General features: G+C 48.6%; 7 protein-coding genes across 7 annotated transcripts; 4 read left to right on the top strand and 3 right to left on the bottom strand.

Moving 5' to 3' along the window:
* Window positions 1-502: 502 nt before the first annotated feature.
* GGS22DRAFT_95951 (glycoside hydrolase family 7 protein) lies at window positions 503-2422 on the top strand. The gene is made up of 3 exons (XM_047968532.1): window positions 503-1162; window positions 1243-1571; window positions 1643-2422. The coding sequence occupies exons 1-3, from the start codon at window positions 889-891 to the stop codon at window positions 2309-2311; spliced, it is 1272 nt and encodes a 423-aa protein (XP_047822144.1). The 5' UTR covers window positions 503-888; the 3' UTR covers window positions 2312-2422.
* A 2702-nt stretch (window positions 2423-5124) lies between these two features.
* Window positions 5125-7780, top strand: GGS22DRAFT_95914 (glycoside hydrolase family 94 protein). Its single transcript, XM_047968530.1, has one exon. It carries the CDS (start codon window positions 5219-5221, stop codon window positions 7574-7576), a length of 2358 nt encoding a protein of 785 aa, XP_047822143.1. The 5' UTR covers window positions 5125-5218; the 3' UTR covers window positions 7577-7780.
* GGS22DRAFT_95933 (uncharacterized protein) lies at window positions 7781-8823 on the top strand. Its single transcript, XM_047968531.1, has 2 exons — window positions 7781-8700; window positions 8766-8823. Exons 1-2 carry the CDS (start codon window positions 7984-7986, stop codon window positions 8766-8768), a joined length of 720 nt encoding a protein of 239 aa, XP_047822142.1. The 5' UTR covers window positions 7781-7983; the 3' UTR covers window positions 8769-8823.
* A 567-nt stretch (window positions 8824-9390) lies between these two features.
* Window positions 9391-11428, top strand: GGS22DRAFT_155556 (ubiquitin-conjugating enzyme h). Its single transcript, XM_047960232.1, has 7 exons — window positions 9391-10134; window positions 10232-10272; window position 10332; window positions 10385-10422; window positions 10477-10591; window positions 10682-10863; window positions 10924-11428. The coding sequence occupies exons 1-7, from the start codon at window positions 10067-10069 to the stop codon at window positions 11055-11057; spliced, it is 579 nt and encodes a 192-aa protein (XP_047822141.1). The 5' UTR covers window positions 9391-10066; the 3' UTR covers window positions 11058-11428.
* On the bottom strand, window positions 11429-12757 carry GGS22DRAFT_155552 (DUF455 domain protein). The gene has a single exon (XM_047960231.1). The coding sequence runs from the start codon at window positions 12673-12675 to the stop codon at window positions 11527-11529; it is 1149 nt and encodes a 382-aa protein (XP_047822140.1). The 5' UTR covers window positions 12676-12757; the 3' UTR covers window positions 11429-11526.
* Window positions 12758-14103: 1346 nt separating this feature from the next.
* GGS22DRAFT_95853 (uncharacterized protein) lies at window positions 14104-15733 on the bottom strand. Its single transcript, XM_047968529.1, has one exon. The coding sequence runs from the start codon at window positions 15667-15669 to the stop codon at window positions 14278-14280; it is 1392 nt and encodes a 463-aa protein (XP_047822139.1). The 5' UTR covers window positions 15670-15733; the 3' UTR covers window positions 14104-14277.
* A 1545-nt stretch (window positions 15734-17278) lies between these two features.
* Window positions 17279-19794, bottom strand: GGS22DRAFT_95822 (carbohydrate-binding module family 43 protein). The gene is made up of 2 exons (XM_047968528.1): window positions 19069-19794; window positions 17279-18915 (listed from the first exon to the last, which is right to left on the bottom strand). Exons 1-2 carry the CDS (start codon window positions 19206-19208, stop codon window positions 17415-17417), a joined length of 1641 nt encoding a protein of 546 aa, XP_047822138.1. The 5' UTR covers window positions 19209-19794; the 3' UTR covers window positions 17279-17414.
* Window positions 19795-20749: the final 955 nt, after the last annotated feature.

The raw sequence follows: 20749 nt of genomic DNA, 5'->3' as shown, positions 1-20749 counted from the left end.
TCGTAAAGGTTCTTAAGCCTCATATTTATAAAAAATCGAAGGTTTCAAGTACTGTAATGATACCGATACATAAAGCAGAGAAAGTATTGCCATACCGAAGTTTCCGACATAATTGATGTTGCTGGAATATTCGAGCGGATAGGTGAAGTCCCTGGAGTTATCCGTACGTGCTTTAACAAGCAGAAACCAAGAATCATTAGATTTTTGACATAAATCAGGACAATGTTAGCTTAAAGCTAGCTCGAACGTCATTAGCTATTACTAGTAAAAAAGTTATCTCAACACATGTTGTCGGCATGATAACCGGGCTACCGTCACCTCGTATTCCCCCCTTTCATTTCGATGGATCTCGGATCACTCGGGTGTGCAATTTATCAGAGGCTCGACTCGATGCAGGAACGTCGATATCAACATAAACATCAATTAACATGTAACCCGGCAAGATCCGAAATAAACAAAGGCAGCGTGATTTTTAAATACGTAGGGTCGTAACTAAAGCCATAGTGTGCACCATTCAGGCTCTTCTCTGCAGGAGACTAGCCTCAAATCCAATGGTGCAACGACGAATTGGCCCGCCGGGAACTCGGGCCATCTTCCCCAGATCGCCAGGTCTCAAGCCGGCACTTCAAGTTCCACCTGTCAGAATAGGCATTAAACAACTTGACATGCGGAGGAAGTTCGATCTGGGGATATCAGGTACACGGACTCTTTCTCCTATCTGCGCCAAGATGCCAGATGGAAGAAAAATCAAAGCGTACCTAGGGGAAGGGACTGTATATATAATGTATTCTGATATGAGTTGCTCCAGGAATGCTGTTGCGTGCTTGTCACACTCGCGGTGACTGCATTATTTCCATTTAGCGGAGTAGTTAGAAAACGTCAATAACCATGGCCTCTAGCAAGCTCGCCGTCGGTTTAGCGGTCTTAGGACTTGCCGCCGCGCAGAAGCCTGGCAGCACTGCTGATGTCCACCCCGAATTAACGACATACCGATGTAGTGTGGTAGACGGATGTAAGGAGTCAACTAACTACCTCGTCCTCGACTCATCTGCGCATTGGGTCCACCAAGTCAGCGATACTTCTGTCGGTTGTGGCAACTGGGGAAGCAAGCCGAACGAAACCGCCTGCCCAACCAAGGAGGCATGTGCCGAAAACTGTGTTAGTATGTGATGTCAATTTCTAACACACCTTCTACCTTACTAAGCGTTTACGAATCGTAATAATTGACATATTTCGTTCTAGTGGAGGGCCAAAGCGACTATGCCAGCATCGGTGTCAAGACGGACGGAGCCTCGTTGAATATGCAGCTGATCGTCGGCGAAAACGTCGTGTCGCCCCGCATTTACCTCCTAGACGAAGCGAAGGAGAATTACGAAATGCTGCAGCTGACCGGAAACGAATTCACATTCGACGTCGAAGTCAGTCACCTCCCCTGCGGCATGAATAGTGCCCTCTACCTTTCCGAGATGGCGGCAGATGGAGGCAAAAGCGAGTTGAATACCGGAGGATCCGCCTGGGGAACGGGATACTGTGACGCGCAGTGTTACGTCACCCCCTTCATTAACGGTGAAGTAAGCAATCAAGAATTTAATCTCAGGTTACACATAAGTAACTGCTAGAGCTTCATCTAACCGTCATTCAGGGAAACGTGGACGGCAAAGGTGCTTGCTGCAACGAGATGGATATCTGGGAAGCCAACGCCCGTGCCAACCAAATCGCACCGCACCCCTGCAACCAGACCGGTCCGTACCTTTGCACAGGCGCCGAGTGCCAGGCCAGCGGTGTCTGCGACAAGAACGGGTGCGGGTGGAATCCGTACCGACTTAACCAGCCGGAGTATTACGGAAAGGGCGAGAACTACACGGTAGACACGGCCAAGCCATTCACGGTGGTGACGCAATTCCCCGCCGACGAGAGTGGCAAGCTGAAGGAGATCCACCGCCTGTACGTGCAGGGCGACAAGGTGATCAAGGCCGAGGTGGTGAAGAAGGAGGGCGTGCCGGAGGTGGCGTTCACGAACGATGCGTACTGCAACGCAACAGGCTCGACTCAGTTCATGAACCTAGGCGCCCACGAGACTATGGGCGATGCGCTGACCCGCGGCATGGTGCTGGCTTTCAGTATCTGGTGGGATGAGGGCGGTAATATGTCCTGGCTCGACGGCGCCAAAGACGGTGCTGGACCATGCAATGCGACCGAAGGAAATCCCACAATTATTAGGCAAATCGAAGCTCATCCCGAGGTCACATTTAGCAACTTGAAGTGGGGAGAAATTGGGTCGACATACCCCGCGAACACTGTGGATGTTTGATAAAGAAGAATGGATAGATATGGATCGCTATAGAAGCCACTATTAAATAGACTTTAGGTACCTGTTATCCGCTAATCGACTCCTATTTCCCCTCAGTGAACCCCCTATTGTCCCCTCAACTATTATGAATTACAGAGCTATCAACCTATAAATATTCGATTTGAACTAATAACTATTAAACTTCGATGCCATGAATTTAACGATACCCTCTTACATAACTTACATATAACAATCAAAAATCTGGCCAATTATCTGTAGTCAAGATAAAACCTGATAATCTTCCAACCCGCATGCAATGCCTTAACTTGGTGATCCGAAGCGTACCACGTTTTCGGGAGGGGCGCAGTGCAAGTAATCGCGGGATATCGATGCGGCCATGTCCGTACGGTATTAAGCAGACCGCAAGTATAAAGTGCATCCGGCTGCTACAGACAGGTCGAACAGGCGGTATAGGCGGTATAGGCGGTACACATTCAAGCCACCAGATCGAGGCTCAGCCCACGTATCCCGCGATAAACCTGTCCAATTCATCCAAACCGTCGCACGCAAGCTGCTACACGCATATCTCGCTCACCGACTCTTGATGCGCGTGAGATAAGCAGCATGCATACCCACGTACCACAACCGCTTCAGCTTTCCAGAAACCGCCATGGAATGACGACCGAAACGCCCTATTCTTAGATTCTCACATCCTCCCATTGGTCCATCGCTACCGACGACGTGCGAACATGTCAATATTCATGTCAGCAATAGATCCATCCCCCCTACCCCCGTCCGCCCTACATCGCGCATAGGGCTGGCCTAGCACGTCTGTACCCGCCCCCAAAATCTTCGTCATCTCTCTCCGGGTATCGATCCGAGCGACCAAAATAGTTCGTCGACGAACCTGACATACGCGACCAAGGTCCTGAGTAAGATGTATAAATGTCAGACAACGGCCTCGCCACTCATCATGCAAACAAACAGCCGTATCATCTTAGACAACAGGAAAGAGTCTAGACTTTCACACCAATCTCAAGACTTCGCTCGGTAATATAATACAAAAGACGAAAACGCCCTTCTACCTACCTACCAAGGATATATATCTATCTTTGCCATGCAAGAGGAGTACATCGTCTCGAAACGCTGCGGTGGTCGACGATACACGCCTAGCCTCATCATGCGATTTACCCAGTTCGTCAGCAGTGGCAAGCAAGAAAACATCCGCGAACGACCAACCGGCACACACCAGCACTAAACTACCTACCTATCTATCTAACCAACCATGTGGTCGACATTTATGTATGTGTTGCCTGCCCCTTCAACTACCTGGCATGGACGCAAAGGAAGTTAGCTAACACGCTCTATTCCAGATCGGCATGGGGAAGACGGGAGAAGAGTCAGACATACGACAAATGGTCGGATACGCGGGAGTCGTTTAAAAGCACATCATACACGCCACGGACTCGATAAAACTACACACCTACCTACATAAAGTCAACGACGATGCACATTTACTTAAGAACTAAGGTATAAGGCTGGGGAGTTCGCAAATTTGTTTAAACATCGGATTTCACCAAGGGTTAAGATTGTTATTGATATCGGATTATTGGAGCGTTTGTTTGGATAGCGTATACCCCCCTTTTGAAGAAACATCTCATCATCATAATTCTCACGAGTCGGTTGCGTAAGAGTATAGGAGTGGCTTTTTGATCGCTGCTCATATAATTGAATGATTATTTCTATAAGAATGTATCCTTTTTAAATTATCTGAACCTTTTTTGTGACATCGCTCTTCTTCTAATGGACTCGATCATCTTCATGAGCTTCATTGAACACCTAGTTAACGGAAGTTAATAAGGATGCGGTGGTGCGTAATAGGTGGCCTAGATACCTTCTGACCAATGACACAGGAGGTACCTAGACACCTAGGTCCAAGGTTCTCTAACACGCTATTCAATCAACAGCAACGCGGACATTAGCGCTAACAATGACCCCTCCACAGCCCAGTTCTCCAACCCTTCCCAAAACAAGAGAAAACCATTGCGAGGAAAATAATTGGCATCATGGAATACCTATAGGTAGTTAATAGCTCATACAGCTTCAGCCAAGATCTGACGCCAAGCCAGTATATCACTGCATGACTTAGTCATGCTACAACCCAAGCCAATAACCTACCTCCTATAGGTAGCTGTCAAGCTGTCATCTCCAAACGAGACCCCTAAGCCACGGACGTACTGACGTACCAACCTCTTTTCGGCAAAGCTGTAGGAACGACGGGCTTAGTCTCCCCCGGATGGAGAAGCCTCCCCCACGAAACCCAACCCACGAGCGTAATCCTCGCATACACCTCCCCGATTTCAGCTCCGCTCTTACTAAGTGGTTTACATACCTACCCATGACCACGACGAGCGAATTGGGGACCCGCGAGGTCGCCATAGCGTAGCTACCACGGTATGACGGTTTGTTGGAGTTCGCATATATTGTGCGACGTAGAGGTGCATCGAGAGATGTACCGCCGGTATTACCTCGTCATAAAATTGAAGCGAACGAAAACGAATCTGCGGCAATCGAACGACTTGTTCGAGAAAAAAACATCCCGCATCCGTGTTGCAGGATTCCAGCGGATCACTTGATTGCTATACCGGCGAAGGTATTGGTTCGCTGCCCACGTCGTAGCGGGAGTATTTCTTTTACCCGTATATTCTCCCGAGCGACTTCCATGCACCAGGTCATCCGCCAAGCCCCGTGTACCGGCGTAGCGGTGTCCTTGGTCAACGATGTATGGTTCATTCCCCTTTATAAGGCATCGTCCCGAGTTGTTATTCGAAGGGACTGAGGTAGCGGGATATTTTTAATTGAAAGCACGGAACAGCGAAGCCTGATTTGCGGCTGAAAGTAAAGGAACGCCCAGAATAGACTTACACGATGTTACGCTCGACAGAGGACGGCGACCGCTATGAGTTATCAAGCCCGACGGCACTGCCGAAGGCCGGTGGCTTCTTATGGAATCAGAAGATGATGATACAGATGACCTGCCGTGGATATGCGACGGCGCAATTCATGCAGCCGGAGCCGTCAAAATATGCCCACGCTCCAAACCTAGAGGCCAAGACCTTTATGCAGCCCGAGCAGAACTATTATGCTCATCATCCGGGTCGTTTCGTATATATCAAGGATGAAGAGACTAGTCAAATATTTTCGGCACCATACGAGCCGGTGCGTGCTTCGCTTGACCGATTCGTGTTTTCTGTCGGTAAAAGCGATATCTCTTGGACAGTTGAGCATCTCGGTATTCGCGTGGAGCTGACGTTGGTGATTCCGACGCACGATGTGGTTGAACTCTGGTCTGTTAAGGTGACTAATCTGAGTGGACGGCCGCGTAAAATCAGCGTGTACCCCTATTTCCCATTCGGTTATATGTCATGGATGAACCAGGAAGCGGAGTGGCGACCGGATCTTGGCGGCATAGTAGGCAGCAGCATCACACCATACCAGAAGGCGGCGGATTACTGGAAGAACAAATTCCTAAAGGACAAATCCTACTTCCTCGCAGAGACCGCGCCGGTCTCGTGGGAGGCCATGCAAGAGACTTTTGAGGGTGAAGGTGGTCTTCACGCGCCCTCAGCACTAACGAAGCCTCAGCTTAGTTGTAGCGAAGCTCGCTACGAAACACCAGCAGCTGTGGTTCAATATCGGACTGAACTGAAAGCAGACGACCAGCGCGAGTACCGCTTCCTCTTCGGCCCCGCCTTTGATGATGCCGAGATACGCGCCGTCCGCGATAAATATCTTAGCAAGGAAGGGTTCGCGCAGACGGCAAAGGAATACGCAGAATACACCGGTAAAGGAAAGGGTTGTCTGCAAATCGAAACGCCAGACAAGCATGTGGACAACTTCGTCAATAACTGGTTACCGCGCCAGTGCTATTACCATGGCGACGTAAACCGGTTGACCACGGATCCGCAGACGCGCAATTACCTGCAGGACAACATGGGAATGTCGTACATCAAGCCCGAGGTCGCGCGTAAAGCTTTTCTGATAGCAGTCTCACAACAAGAGAAGGACGGGGCTATGCCTGATGGTATCTTGTTAACGGAGGGTGCCGAACTCAAGTATATCAACCAGATCCCACACACCGATCACTGTATCTGGTTACCGGTAACACTGGAGGCATATCTTGCGGAGACGGGTGATTACGACCTCCTGAAGGTACCGGTAAAGGGAATGCATGGCGATACCTATACCGTGTTTGAACGTTTTAGCAGGGCAATGGATTGGCTACATTTGGCCCGTGATGCTTATGGGTTGAGCTATATTGCACAGGGAGACTGGTGCGATCCGCTAAACATGGTCGGCTATAAAGGAAAGGGTGTATCAGGATGGCAGACGGTCGCTACTGCGTTTGCGCTGAAGCTGTGGGCGGACGTATGCGAGCATGAGTCAAAACCCGACTTAGCAGAACAATACCGAGCAAAAGCTAAGGGAGTCAACGAAGCTGCTAACACGCATCTGTGGGACGGTGACTGGTATGCACGAGGCATCACGGATGACAATGTAGTTTTCGGGGTTAAGAAGGACCTAGAGGGTCGTATCTGGCTAAACCCACAGACATGGTCGATTCTAAGTGGAGCGGCTAGTACCGACCAAATCTCGCGAATGCTACATCAGATAGATTCGCAGATGAGTACACCCTATGGTACCGTGATGTTCGCTCCCCCTTACAGCGCTATGCGAGAGGACGTTGGCCGTGTAACACAGAAGTACCCAGGCTCGGCTGAAAATGGGTCAGTGTATAATCACGCAGCCGCCTTCTATATCCACAGCTTGTATTCGATAGGGGAGAGCGATCGGGCATACGACGTCCTGCGGAAGATGATCCCCGGCCCTTCAGAAGAAGATTACGTGCAACGAGGCCAGCTTCCCGTATATATCCCCAATTACTACCGCGGCGCCTACCAGAAATATCCGCGCACGGCAGGTCGGTCCAGTCAGCTATTCAACACAGGGACTGTATCCTGGGTATACCGGTCCTTTATTGAAGGGTTATGTGGTCTGAGTGGCGACGCAAAGGGTTTGCGTATTCAGCCGCAGTTGCCATCCGCCTGGAACGCCATCAAAGTGACACGCTTGTTCCGCGGTGCAACATTTGTGATAGATATACACCGTTCGGGAGATGTGAAGGAGGTAGTAGTGAAGTACGACGGTCGAATTCTTCCGGAAGCACGCTTCACTAACATCCAGCCCGGTGAGACGTACCAGTTGTCTGTCTCGGTGCCTAATTAATGTAGTTGTTGATGGTTGCGAACTGTGTGGCAGATAGCATACTAATTCTATGCTGAGCCAACTAATTGAAGTTGAAACTAAAAGAGGCCTGGAAAGTTAGGATGATTTTCTGCCGAGCTAATTAGACACGCTTGTTAAATCTGCTCTTGGCTCATTAAAACATGTTAATAGATGGCACTATTTCCTTTTAGAGAAATTGTATCTTGAACTCTTCGTTTCGCGAATCTGTAAATGTTTTGCCCCTGTTCTCTTGAGGATTAGATCCATGAGATGTGAAACGCCAAGAGAGCGTGCACTACACCTTGGCATCGTCTCAAGCCCGAGGATTTTGTCGCGACCTAGATAGATCTTAGAGATTCTGCTTTTCCCTTCTTCAATATTTACCTTTGCGACAAAAGTGCATCAAAATGCAGCTTCATTGGCGATCGACGATAACATTGCTTAGTATCGGGGTAGTATGGCAAACGACGGGCGCATTAGGGCAAAGGTTCCGAGTCGGGGAGGAATCCATGCGTCCTGTGATAGTAGACGGAGCAACGACACTTCAGGATGCAGATAATCTACCTGAAAATGCGATGGTAGAAAATATTGCCGTGTCAGACGTCCCTCGAGTCTCAGAAGTACCGCAAATTTCAGGCATTCCACAAGTCGATGTAAACGATCCATGGGAATCGAATAGCACGGCAATACCGACTAGCATCGCAACGCCAAAGAACCCCGCGACCAGTAGCCAGCCACAGCCAACCGAGCCTGTAGTTCCTATAGCTGCATTGCTATTCTCGGGACCACCAGGACCCAAAGACTGCCGCGGTACGGTGATGGCGAAAGTACAGCTGCCTAAGCCCGGATCTCAACACTCGACACCGACATGTTACAACGTGCCCGGCGTAGCGCAATGCGCGACATTCGTTGCAAATATGGACGATGGGTGTCAGGCGCGTTTGTTCAACGAACCAAACTGTCTCACTTTTTCCAACCTAGCCGTATTTACTCCAGAGCAGAAAGCTGTTGGTGGACTTCTTCGGAGCATCGAAATTACTTGCGGGATCAAGGGCGAAACACCACCACCGTTAAATCTTCCAGGCTTGAAATTGCCGCCAAATGCTCAACAAGCCGTCGGAAAGGTAATTGCGCTCTATTTCTAGCCTTTTTAGCTCGAAAGAAAACAAATGTGGCTAACTGGTTATAGTAAATACGATTAGCTACCACTGTCGCGATGAAGGCCGGAAATTCAGCTCATTGGAACCCCCTGAACTCTTGAACTGGTTAGTGGAAGGAGTCATCAGGGATATAAGTGAGATTCATTGGCAAAGCCGGGAAGAGTTCTTCGGGTCATTATGCGGAGATGAGATGTAGGAACATGATATATCATATTCCGGTTCGATATCACGTCCGATCTGAGAGAAAGCCCGGAATACGCTTTGGGTAGATGCCGATACCATATCTATATCTACCCATGTAAGGGGAGATGACTTGGACGAATGGAATTATGCGAACTTATTAGTTCAAGCATAGTATAAACACGTTTCGAGAGTTGGGAGGGGAATTCATATTTGAGGCACGAATCACGGACCAAGAAGCCGTGTCAGATGCAGGTAAACTGATGCCCAAATATTACGGTAGCGGTTGGAGCAAACATATGACATCCATGGATTTGGTAGAAATCAAAACGACCGCGGGCATGTAGGTTATGCCGGATATAGTTGCAGATGATGAGTGAGGATAGAGAACAATACATGCATAAGAGATAAAAATGGATTGGATGGATGGTAGGTGAAGGCGATGACTTCCGTATTAATCAACTAATAATACATGTAAACTGTAATGGATAAGGTTGGACGATGCATAGCGCTGTCCCGAGACATTTTAGCGGCTGTTGCATCACTATCGATAAAATAAGCGTACCGGCTTCGGTACCTAGCGATGCCTGGATGGCGCTAATAGCGGCTTATTCTGGTAACAACCTTGGAAGTCGCGTCATAACTGCTCATTGTTCGGGTATCCATAGCCAAATCGCTCTTGTCTTGTGACTAGACTGCCCAGGTGGGAGCAGGCGGGAGTCAAACCTCAAAGACATGCAAGAAATCGTCTGAGACCTCCACTTTCCTTTCTTTTTACAATAGAGCATTGAACTTTTTATTATTCTTAACGCCAGCTTACCGACTACACATACAATTTTAACACTGTTCAACAATTACTCTTTACACAAATACCTATCTATCGTCGTCCCCTCCTTTTACGAACATATCTTCGCAGCATCTCTTTCCCTCGTCGCATCCGATAAGTCGCCCGCCGCTCTTACTACCATCGAATATCCAACACCCAGCCTTGAATACCATTCCATCTAGACAAAGACCGAGCCTTTAAAAACTGGTATTGGGAAGAATCAGCACATCGGACATTATTACGTGGGCGACGAATCTATATTGACAAGACGTAAGAGACAAAAAGGACCAAAGGAACAACTCTTTCGCAGAAGAGCAAGCCAAAATGAGCAGTCCACGCAGAAGGATTGAGACGGATGTACGTCTGCCTAATGATAATGATCGTCATGATAAGTTATGGATCGCTAACTAGCTAATAAACTAGGTCATGAAGATGTATGGTAACTACTACCGACAAACCCCGACACTCTGACTAACTGTTCTGTTCCAGGCTTATGTCCGACTATGAGGTGACTCTAGTCAATGATAATAGTTAGTAACACTCCTATATATCCCATCGCTCAATACAGCGCCATACTAAGTCGTCGCAGTGTAAGCTAGCTTGTCTACTACGTTTAAACATCCGAATCTTACACATTTCCAGGCAAGAGTTCTACGTCCGATTTAAGGGCCCCGCCGAGAGTTAGTATCAATGATGAAATATATTGGCCCAGAACAATCTCTAACCAATATTAGCACCCTTCGAGAATGGTATCTGGAAGGTCCACGTCGAGCTTCCTGATCAATACCCGTACAAGTCACCTAGTATCGGCTTCGTCAACCGTATCTTCCACCCGAACATCGATGAGCTGTAAGTTGGCTGGAATTCGACATCACCACTACATTTGGGGATTGGGTATAAATTCAAGACAGGGCTAAGGAAGGCGAATTGTTATAATAGGTCCGGCTCGGTGTGCCTAGACGTCATCAACCAGACATGGTCACCCATGTTCGATATGATCAACATCTTCGAGGTCTTCCTCCCACAGCTCTTAAGATACCCCAATCCTGCCGATCCTCTTAACGGTGAAGCAGCCGCGCTCTTAATGCGCGAGCCGAAGAGCTACGACGCTAAGGTCAAGGGTATGTCTGCTCCTACACCATATCAACTATAAAGATGGAGTTGGCTAAGGTTGGAAACAGAGTATGTTCAGAAGTACGCCAGCAAGGATGCTGCAGATGAAGCCGGTGCCGAGAGCGAAGACGACGACGACATGTCCTCAGTTGCGAGTTTCGGGGAAGATGATGAGCCTGCAGGCCAAATGGACGACGTATAGTTGCTCATCAACGTCGGATCAGTTGTGTTTTGCACGCTTATCCATTCAACTAATAGCATACACTGCGTTCTCTGGATTACGGAGTAAAGAGTAATATGGTTTTCTTCTGGTGGTAACGGATGGCATTTGGTGTTGCTGTATGGAATTTGCAATTTGCATAAAGAATCGAGCCGGGTACTGGAACCACCATATTTTCAAACGGCTAGCATTGGCTTCATTATTTTACTTGCGATGTCCTATTCTCCCGTCGGAGAGTTTACGCCTTATCGCGAGAACGGTGAGCGCCGTATCGGTTGCTCTATTGGTAGATGAAGGGTATCAATGATACAGTTATATCAACACTACTGATTCTACCTATACTATGAATATGACCCTGCCTAATCATACGTTACGCTTCATGATATAACCTGGGTATCTTGTAATGACCAAATCCAAGCCCCCTAAACGCCATGTCTAATGCTACGATGCCTTAATCCGAGTCGTAATCGACTAGCGTCGCTGATGATGCTATCCCCCTATCTTTGTCTTCTTCTATGTCGACCGGACCTCCTTTTGTTGATTTAAGTTGATCTAACTTTGCTAACTCAAGATCCGGCTTCGCTTCCGAATCCAGTCTTTTCCTCTTTATTCCCATAATCCTAGGTGAGCTCTTAGTAACTTGTCCATTTCCACGATCCAGCGATAAGAACGGGTCCTGAGCGACTCTCGTATTGCCCACGATCTCCGACACCAGACTCTCCCGCATCTGCGCAGCAGCAACTTCCGATTTCAACTTCTTACTCTTGCCCTTCGCGCCCTTCCCATCATCTTTCGCACCCGCAGCACTCCCAAACAGCGGTTTCGCCAACGCCTTCCTGCCCATCTCCCCCTCCCCACCAACCGTCGGCCCGAAATCCACCAGCGCAGCTCTCCTCGCGTCATCCTCGTTCGGCGCAAGCAGCTCGATCCCCAAACCCATCCTCTCGCGCAACCCCTCCGTCCTAATCGCATCTCTCTCCCGCTCTTTCCTCCCCACCCTAAACGCATCGCGGAGCTTCCTATTCCTTTCATACGGATCCTCCCACTTCCTCGCGCTCTCCCCCTCCAGCTCCTCAATGCGATGCCTCGCATCCTCAAGCACCTTGCGATCCGCAATCGTCTTCTCCAGCTTCGCGAACGCGTCGCTACGGAGCGCTTCTTTCTCTTTCGCAGTGAGTATAGGGCCGAGAATCGAGGCCGTGTCGTCCTCCCCAATGTCCCGCTTCCGCGCGCCTTCGCTGACAACGTACGCTGTGTTCTTCGGGTCGGTCCGGATCTCGATGGAGCCGCCGCACTCGACGTGCCGCATGCGGAAGGCGATGATGGGCGTGCTGTGGTAGTTCCCGACTTTGCGCTTCGTGGCGTTGAAGCGCACGCCTTGCCCTATTATCGTGGGTTTCCCCTTCGCACTTGGGTTGGAGGTGGAGGTAGGGGTAGGGTTTTCGCAGTGTAAACACCATATCGCGAATGGCATCTCGAACCGTACTGTTTGCGTCCCGTCTTGCGATATTCCTGGCGGTCGCTTCTTGTGTAGCGCGTTGCCGCTCGTCGTGCCCTCGACGTCGGGGGGGACGTACCGTCCCATGTTGAAGCCCTGCATGTTGGCGACGGTTTCTGGGTTTGTCGCTTGGATGGATAGGTGGTGTTGACTGTGTTTCTGTCTTGCTGGCGATTAATTGAATTGGTAGAGTTGATGAACGGCGAAGGATGACCACTAAACTTCAGAATACATAACATTGAAGTTGCAGCGCTGGAGATTGATAAGATAAGGTCTATCTTGTTATAGCAATAAGCCTCATACTACCCCGCTAATACCTCATATGTGCATCTGAAAGGATTATCAAGTTTTATGCAGATCTCGGGTTACTTCAAAACGCCCTCAAAGAAACAAGGATAACGAGACTCGCCGACATCAGCTGGGAACTTTCAAATTCCCTTGAAGTGACCTCGAATCAGGTGGATATCATATTGACAGTGCGGCGCCTAGGTACTTTAGGAGTAGTTGTAATCTTCGCGATGACCGTCACCACGAGCGGCGCTCACAGAATATAGGACAGAATATGATTAAATAGAATGTTGTATATTCCAAGATTTTCTGCTAATCAACTTCTAGACTGGCTATTTTCCTGGGTATCTCTTAACCTAAAGAATTTAAATGAATAGGTATCTATCTTCCATATTATAGAGGTTTGTACAAGTCTTATGTCAACTAATCACCACTTCTACCCTCTTCAACAATACCTCATATACAACCCGCTAAAAAGGCATTATATCAGACAAGAAGAATCCCTAAATATACCTACTCATCAACCGCCCGGTCATCTTACAAGCCCCCATCGTGTTACATCCTGAAACCAAAATCATCGTCGAGTCCATGAAGAACTTCACCTCCGCCAACAACCAGCTAACGGCAGGGTCCAACTACTACAACACCATCGATATAAAAGGGTATCTGTGAGGCAGTGCCTTCGTCGATTTCAGTGGCGTATATAAAAACGGAGTAATCGACATGATGAACGCGTTCCTGCTCAGCAACACCGTCAACAAGCTCTAGTAACAGCAGAAGATATTCATCCTAGGCGGCGGGGACGGTCAAGGTATTGAGACTGAGCCGAAGGACTAAAGCGTCTACAGCGATGGGAATACGTGGTACTTGTACTACTGACACGAGAACAACGGCGACTTCCTGTCGAACAAGCGGTGGGGGTATGCCACGATGCCTCCCGGGGCGGAAAAGCTGGGCTAGGACGATTATGCGGGTGTCAACGTTTCTGATGTGATAAACTCGTTGATTGATTCGTATAATGTCGCCGAGTACGCGCACGATGCGAACAAGGCCGTCGACCGTGTGCATGAGGCGCTGCAGGGTGGATGGAAGAACCCTGGTGCTCAGGACCCATCGTGAGAAGGCACCTTCACGATTCTGATGTGCGATGTAAGCGGCGCGGTGGGTCGAGACTCGCTCGATAAGCAGTAAATCCTAGAAGAATACGGCGACGATGCTCGGCTAGTGTAGTGTAGGCTAATCCGTAGCAACGACTGGGATAAGACGAAGCGGTTCATCGACGCCGCCAATATGGATAGGTAGGTGATTTCCAAAGTCCGAAACATATCTGCCATGATGAGGGCATCGATATTAAATATTGGTATTCGGAGGCGAAAGATGGCGTCTTCATTCTTCAATTTGCTTTAGCAGTGATGTTTAATCATCAGGATGGCGCAGGTATTGCTGTAGTGTATCATTAATTGAGGTAACCTTTGCGAGATCATTCAAATCCACCTCTTCTAAGGTCGAGACGTGTCTCATAAGAGTTGAGCCGAGAGTACCGAGACAAGTTCCCGTGAAGTTGCGTACCCAGAAATCTCCGTCTCCAAGTGTTTTATTATCAGCGTTGACTCTAGGCATAGTTGTCGATAGGCCAAAGTCGGGGAGCTGGTTAAAATCCATCCTGATCACATCAGGTCTCACACCATCCGAACATGCACCGGAATCTCCAGCAGAATACGGAGCGCTAGTCCATTTTCCACACGCCGTATGCCTTGTCTCAATACAGGATATGACGAATATTACCAATATCATTCCCACGAGGATTCCGGTGTATGCTTCGTACCATCTTGTCCCAAGGCACGGAAGGATAGTCGATGTATGCCCTCGGACCAAATAGTAACCGCAGATAAATATCGTCGTCGTGAGGAAGATGAAATAAAACAGTGCAACTAGGAATGCCGTGAGGGTGAATTGCTTCCCTCCACCAGGTTGTATCATAAACATCAAGCATATCGCTAAGAGGAGAAAGGTTGGAAGTAGGAAGATAGCCCGAAAAGCTCTACTTGCCCAGTAGGACGTTGGCAAGAACCTATCCTCTGCCACAATAGGCGCCGACAACTCCTCGTGTAAGAGACTGTCTAAAGAGATCCGCCTCTCGCAGTCTTTAGTAGTCATAGCCTGGAGCTCTGAGCCATTCAAGCCGGTCTGTGGTGTCGAAGTCGAATACGCGAAGTCGTCCGTAAGCCAAAATGCGCAAAACAGACGGACAAGACCGATGAATGCCAAAGGAAAGAATATTAGGTCAACTCCCATGTAGGCTACAAAGCCGGACTTGGAATTTTTGCCATCTCCTAAGGCAAGGCCAAGGCCAACGAGGGCTTGGACGCCCTGCAACGTAACGATAGCAGTTTTGATGAACTCGCTAGAGAATAAGTTGATCCGGTTGTGCTGAGGTAAATGTGTGCAATGTGGCAAACTGAGGGTGATCATCTCTTGTGAGCCGTCCCAGCCTTGCGATGTCCAAAAGAGCGCGTTAGTACCGGCCATATCTTTCCTATCCCAAGCCTTAGCCCTAATTCGTCTATCCGTAATAGCTGCATATCGCCATAAAATCGAGGTCGGATTATAGAGGGCGATAGACTCGTGCCATTTGGGGGGACGCGAGCTTAGGTATGATGGTGCAGGAAACCCAGCTGCAATGTGAGCAATGAGCGGTGCTAGACATAGCGTCAAGAGTGAGCACCATTCAGGAAAGGCAATATCACCACTCTGGTATTTGAGTGGGTATACCCAGTAAGTTCCATAGTGACTGAGATATTCGGCCATCGTGAATAGACTTCGATGAAGTTAGAAAACGTGTCAGCATTGTTGTCTCGAGAAGAAAGGCGAGATTAGAAATACTATACCCCTGTCTGTTGCTTTCAGCTCCAGCCATAATATTTACAATTTTAGTATAGATCTTCAAACCAGCCAAGCCCTCATCCCCATCAGCCCTAAGAAACGTCAAGCTTTTCTTCATAAAGCGAGAGCCAATCCTTTAGTGGAACCACAAAATATCTGAGTGCCATGATCATATTGACGATTGTGACCGAGTCTATAAAAAGTATTAATACACAGACAAAGTTAACAAGTTAACACGAATGACTAAGATATCTCAAAAATGCAATTTGCAGAAGTCAGGAGGTCAAAATATTTCTACTCCAAGGATCTAACGCCTCATCGCCAAGTACTAAATATCTTGGTAAGGCGATATAACGCTAACGTAAAGCCCTACGCTCTGGGCAACAGGTCCTAACTGTTCGTATCGTGTAAATAAGCATTTCGAATACCCACAGACATCAACATACTTGAAGATAACATAGCCAAGAGGTTCATCCAGGATATTGATAATATAAGGCGTCTTGGCTTACCCCATTGCCAATACCATCAACTACCCCGCTACCGTTCAATCAAGCATCGCGATCGACGTCGCTAGAGCGGGGTTCCGCGCAAGCGGTAGTCGAGAGAACATCTAGTATCTTGAATTACTGTACAAGCCGGTATGAAATGCGTCTGTCACCAGGTTACCGCAATCTCTTCGCACTCTAGTGACACGCCGACAGTCCGGTCCCATCTTCCGCGCAGTACACGGCGACGTGTTTATCTGCGGGTGGGGGCAGTCCTTCATTCGTGCCATCCCGAAAGAGAGATTTGCACGTCGTCAGCCAGTGATATCTGTGGCGTTTTTAGTCTCGATATATCAAGTTTTTGTAGCATTTGGGGGAGAACGTATGACCTTCAAGTATTATATGCGCGCCCACCCCGCATGAAAGCGGTATCCGGAGTTCCGAAGGGCGTGGGACTAGAGACCAATAATACGCGACCCCAAAATCTGGGTGAGAGCCAACCATCTCCGCAGATAACAAGATGGGTTCAGTAATCTCTCATCGCAAGCCGAAAGAAAGAAGTTCCGTTTACCATGCGTAGTTGAAAGGAGTGGAAATAGTCAGATATAGCACCAGCATTATAAACCATGTTCCAAAATTAGCTGGGTTAGGCCAGTTCTGCGTTCCTGCTGTTACAAGAGTGTCACAGTAGGCCTAAGAAGGCTGCGAGGGATGCGGCGACCCATGTTACCCGTCCCACATACCATGTCACCTTACTACCTTAGTGCAGCAAGCGCAGGAGCCCGAGAGGCGTACCTGCATATATAGCACCGGTTATATATCACTAGTTAGGTTCACCGGATCCTCATCAGGGATATTCACAACAGAAGCATCGGTGATGAGAAGAACAAAAAGTGTTTTGCAATTTTTATAGTTTTGCATTGGATCAAATACAACATTATTATGCCATTTCCTGAAGCAACACAGACATGTGCCAATAAGAAGCGCATTCAAATCCGTCCCTCGCCCGCGAAAAGAAAAGGAATAGCATTCCAACAAGTCGCACCATCCCCTGACTCGAAGTAGACCATGATCGCCTCATATTCCATGCCACGTGTGTAAAAGAAACGCAAGATCTATTCCACATGCAAACTCATTACCAACCCCTTTTGATATTGCCAAGGTTTCCACCAACATAGCCTTTCCTTATAGGACAAACATACCCACACCCGAAATAAATGCGGTAACAATGTAGGCGACGAGGAAAGCACTTCCGTAGTTAAAGAAGGCGGGAGCACCCATGGTACCAGCAGCAGCGCCCTTGGACGAGCTGCTAGCCGCTGCGGTGCCCTGCTGTCCAGTGGGGCTGACGACGGTTCCCTCTCCCTTAGTACCAGCAGCCGAGATCAAAGCGGCGCAGCCAGTTGAGGTAGTCGGGCTCTGGGTCTTGGCCAATCCTGAAAAGTCGCAAGCACTGGCAGACTTTCCGTTACCCTCATAGTACTGGTTGGCAACAAAGGCGAGCTGCTGCTTGGGAGAGCACCCTCCGATAGCACCATAGGTACCAGAAGTGGCGTTGTGTGCAATTCCCCCACAGTAATCTCCGGCACCGCAGATGTAGTTGAAAACGGCGGCGTACGAGTCCTCATCATCAGAATTGACATTGCAGGTCAGGGCAGCAACCTCGCACGAGCAGAGTTGAGGGTTCACGACCGGAGGCAGAGGCGAGGCCTTGGCAGCCCAGGTGGTGCCACCAACGGTAGGGCAGGCCGGAGCGGAGTTCGAGGGCTTGTAGTTGCTCGATTGGGTAATAGACGGGGTGACCTTCGCCAACTGCGATGAGAGCGAGGTGAAATCGGGGTAAGGAGAGACGCTGCTGCCGCTAACCTCAACCAGACCGTAATGGTTCTCGGAGTAGAACCACTCGTATACGATACCGCCAGAGAAGACAGAGGTCATGTTACCGTAAAGAACAGCAACCTCAGTGAACGGTCTGTGAGTGGCGCCACCGTCTACACCCTCGATACAACCATACTCGGCAAAGAACACAGGGACGGGGTAATCCTGGAAGAACGTGACACGCTCGCCGTATGAAGAGGTTACGTAGTTGCTATCTCCGCACCATGAGTAGACATTGTATCCCCAGAAATCAATCGAGGTACTAGCACCGTCAATAGGCTCACAGGCGAAGTAATGGGCAAGTTCGTCTCGGCTGGGAACATCGGCGGTAGCGTAACCGACACCTAGGGTACTACGGTAGTTCATGCTCTTGACATAGCTCTTGGTGTCACGGACGGCAGCCTTGACAAAAGCGGCGGCGGCAGTCTGGTTCTGAGCGCTCACGACTTCGTTGCCAGCAAAGAAGCCAATGACGTTCTTGTACTTCTGGAGAGAATCAACAACGGCGGTGTAACGAGTGTAGAGTCCAACATTCCACTCAGGGTTGTTGCTGTCGATTGAAGTACCGGGTTCACTAAGATCGGCGAAGACATAGATGTCGTTAGAAGCCAACTGCTCCATGCACTCATCGTGGTTCTGGGTAGGGTCGATGGCGTAGACCCGAATGACATTGGTGAAGATCTGCTTCATGTAAGGGATGTCGCGCGAACACTTGGACGCATCCGCTAGGGGATCGGTGTACTGAGTGTTACTGCTAGACGTTCCATTGGGGTTGTAGTTCTCTTGGTAGGCAACACCCTTTAGGTAGCTATTGATAAGAGAGTTAGCGCTCGGGATTGCCAAGACATATGGACATGTGGATGAAAGTCTGCGCTTTGCGCTCCGCGATCTGCAAGGTTCGGCGACGGATTACGCGGGTCGGGACGATGCTATGCTATGCTCTGTTGAACTCTGAACTTACAATTGAGAGCCGTTGTTGGAGTAGAAAAAATGCTGGCCAACGGCCTTGATCGCTGGGATATCATCGTAGCTTGCCGCGAGCGCACCGGACAAAGAGGCCAGTCCCAGGGCAAGGGACGGCAAAGCCGAAGTCGACCACATTATGACAACCGATACAATGTTATGAGATAAGTTGAGATGGAATCGGAAGATGAAGCGAAAGATTTCTGTGAAAACAAGACGCGAGAAATATATCTAGAAATCGTCTTGGGAAAATTCACATAAACACCGAAATCAAAACTAACGAATGTGTCGGTGAAAAGATAATGAGTGAGTGTCGGGTGATGAGGGATGAGAGAGACGATGATACAAACGGACAAAAAATGGGATGAGGAAAAAAAGATGTTCTTGTTCTAGATTGGGACAGGAGCAAGAGAAAGGGTAAAAAAGTAATGGCGAACACGCAAGCAAAAAAGGAACAAAAGAATGAGGTATGAAGGGTGTGGATGGTACTTCGTAGTCAGGTCTAGTCAGGTCCAGTCAGGTCAGACTGAATCAAGATCCTTTCGTCTCGAACCAATGATTTGGTTTCAAATGGGATAAAAATGGGGATCGAAACAGGTGTGGGTAAAAGAAGAGGTGTAAGACTAGGAACTGGAAATCGACCCAGGGCCAACGGTGAATAGAACAAATAAAACTACCTACGACTAGGTCCAGGTGCTAGGGCTGCTAGGGTAACTAATAGTAGCAGTGACCTGTATTAGCCTACTGGCGTTTTGCTAACCACATTATAGAGCTGCAGAGTCAACTGCAAAGTACATATCTACCTAGGTACATACTTCTATGTATTCGGGGAAGTTCCTCGGCTCAGTTGATCCTGATAGACCGATAGGTCAGATGGACCAAAATACGAAGCAGTAGCCTCCAACACGGGGGCCAAAAGTTTTTGGGTCGAATTGAGTTTATCGAATCCGCTTACTATCGACTGCTTCAATTTCCCGTATCAGAAGGAAGCTTATGTGGCAGAAGGTGGCTATGCTCAATGTATGCGAACGCATGCGAGGCAACTAAAATGAAAGGTGAGGGGCTCGGGTACTTAGAAGGGTTTGATAGGGTGTGGATTTAGAATGATCCACCATAAAAGAACCATGGATGTCACACAGTTGACGTTAGTTGACGTTTGGCTAGATTCAATTGGCTTGGCGATTCCGACTGATCCGCTCCACGTTGTACCTGCATCCAATCAGTTGAGAGAAAACGCGCTATCAAAAAAGCTTAGCACTTTTAGACTCAATTAAATTCAGTTGTGCAGCGCGTACTGTACAACCGTAAAATATAAATACCAGAAATACTGGAGTTGGATCGACAACTTGTTACGATTTTCCGATTTATGATGTCAATTGAAGATCATCCAAGGTGAAACATTCGCGTTACCCCTCGTTGTCCAGCCGCCCTCTTCAACGAAACAACCAACATGAAAAAAGGGAGTAAAATCCAGCCAGCCATTCTTAGACGTGAGATCAGACGAACAAATAGGGGGCAGAACCGCGGCACAGCCCAGCAGATCAAAATTCTACCTCTTCTGCACATTCGCAGATTCGCAGATTCGGTCGGCAACAATTTACCGACAGAGATGTTAGTTAAAATACTACTATGTATCTATCGAAATGTAACATCGCATGCAATCACCGACGAGCCTCACT

The sequence above is a fragment of the Annulohypoxylon maeteangense genome, assembly GCF_022496945.1.
Source record: "Annulohypoxylon maeteangense strain CBS 123835 unplaced genomic scaffold GGS22scaffold_3, whole genome shotgun sequence".
Taxonomy (NCBI): Eukaryota; Fungi; Ascomycota; class Sordariomycetes; order Xylariales; family Hypoxylaceae; genus Annulohypoxylon; species Annulohypoxylon maeteangense.
The sequence above is the reverse complement of the archived record's forward strand: the minus strand, read 5'-3'. Positions and strand labels throughout refer to the sequence as shown.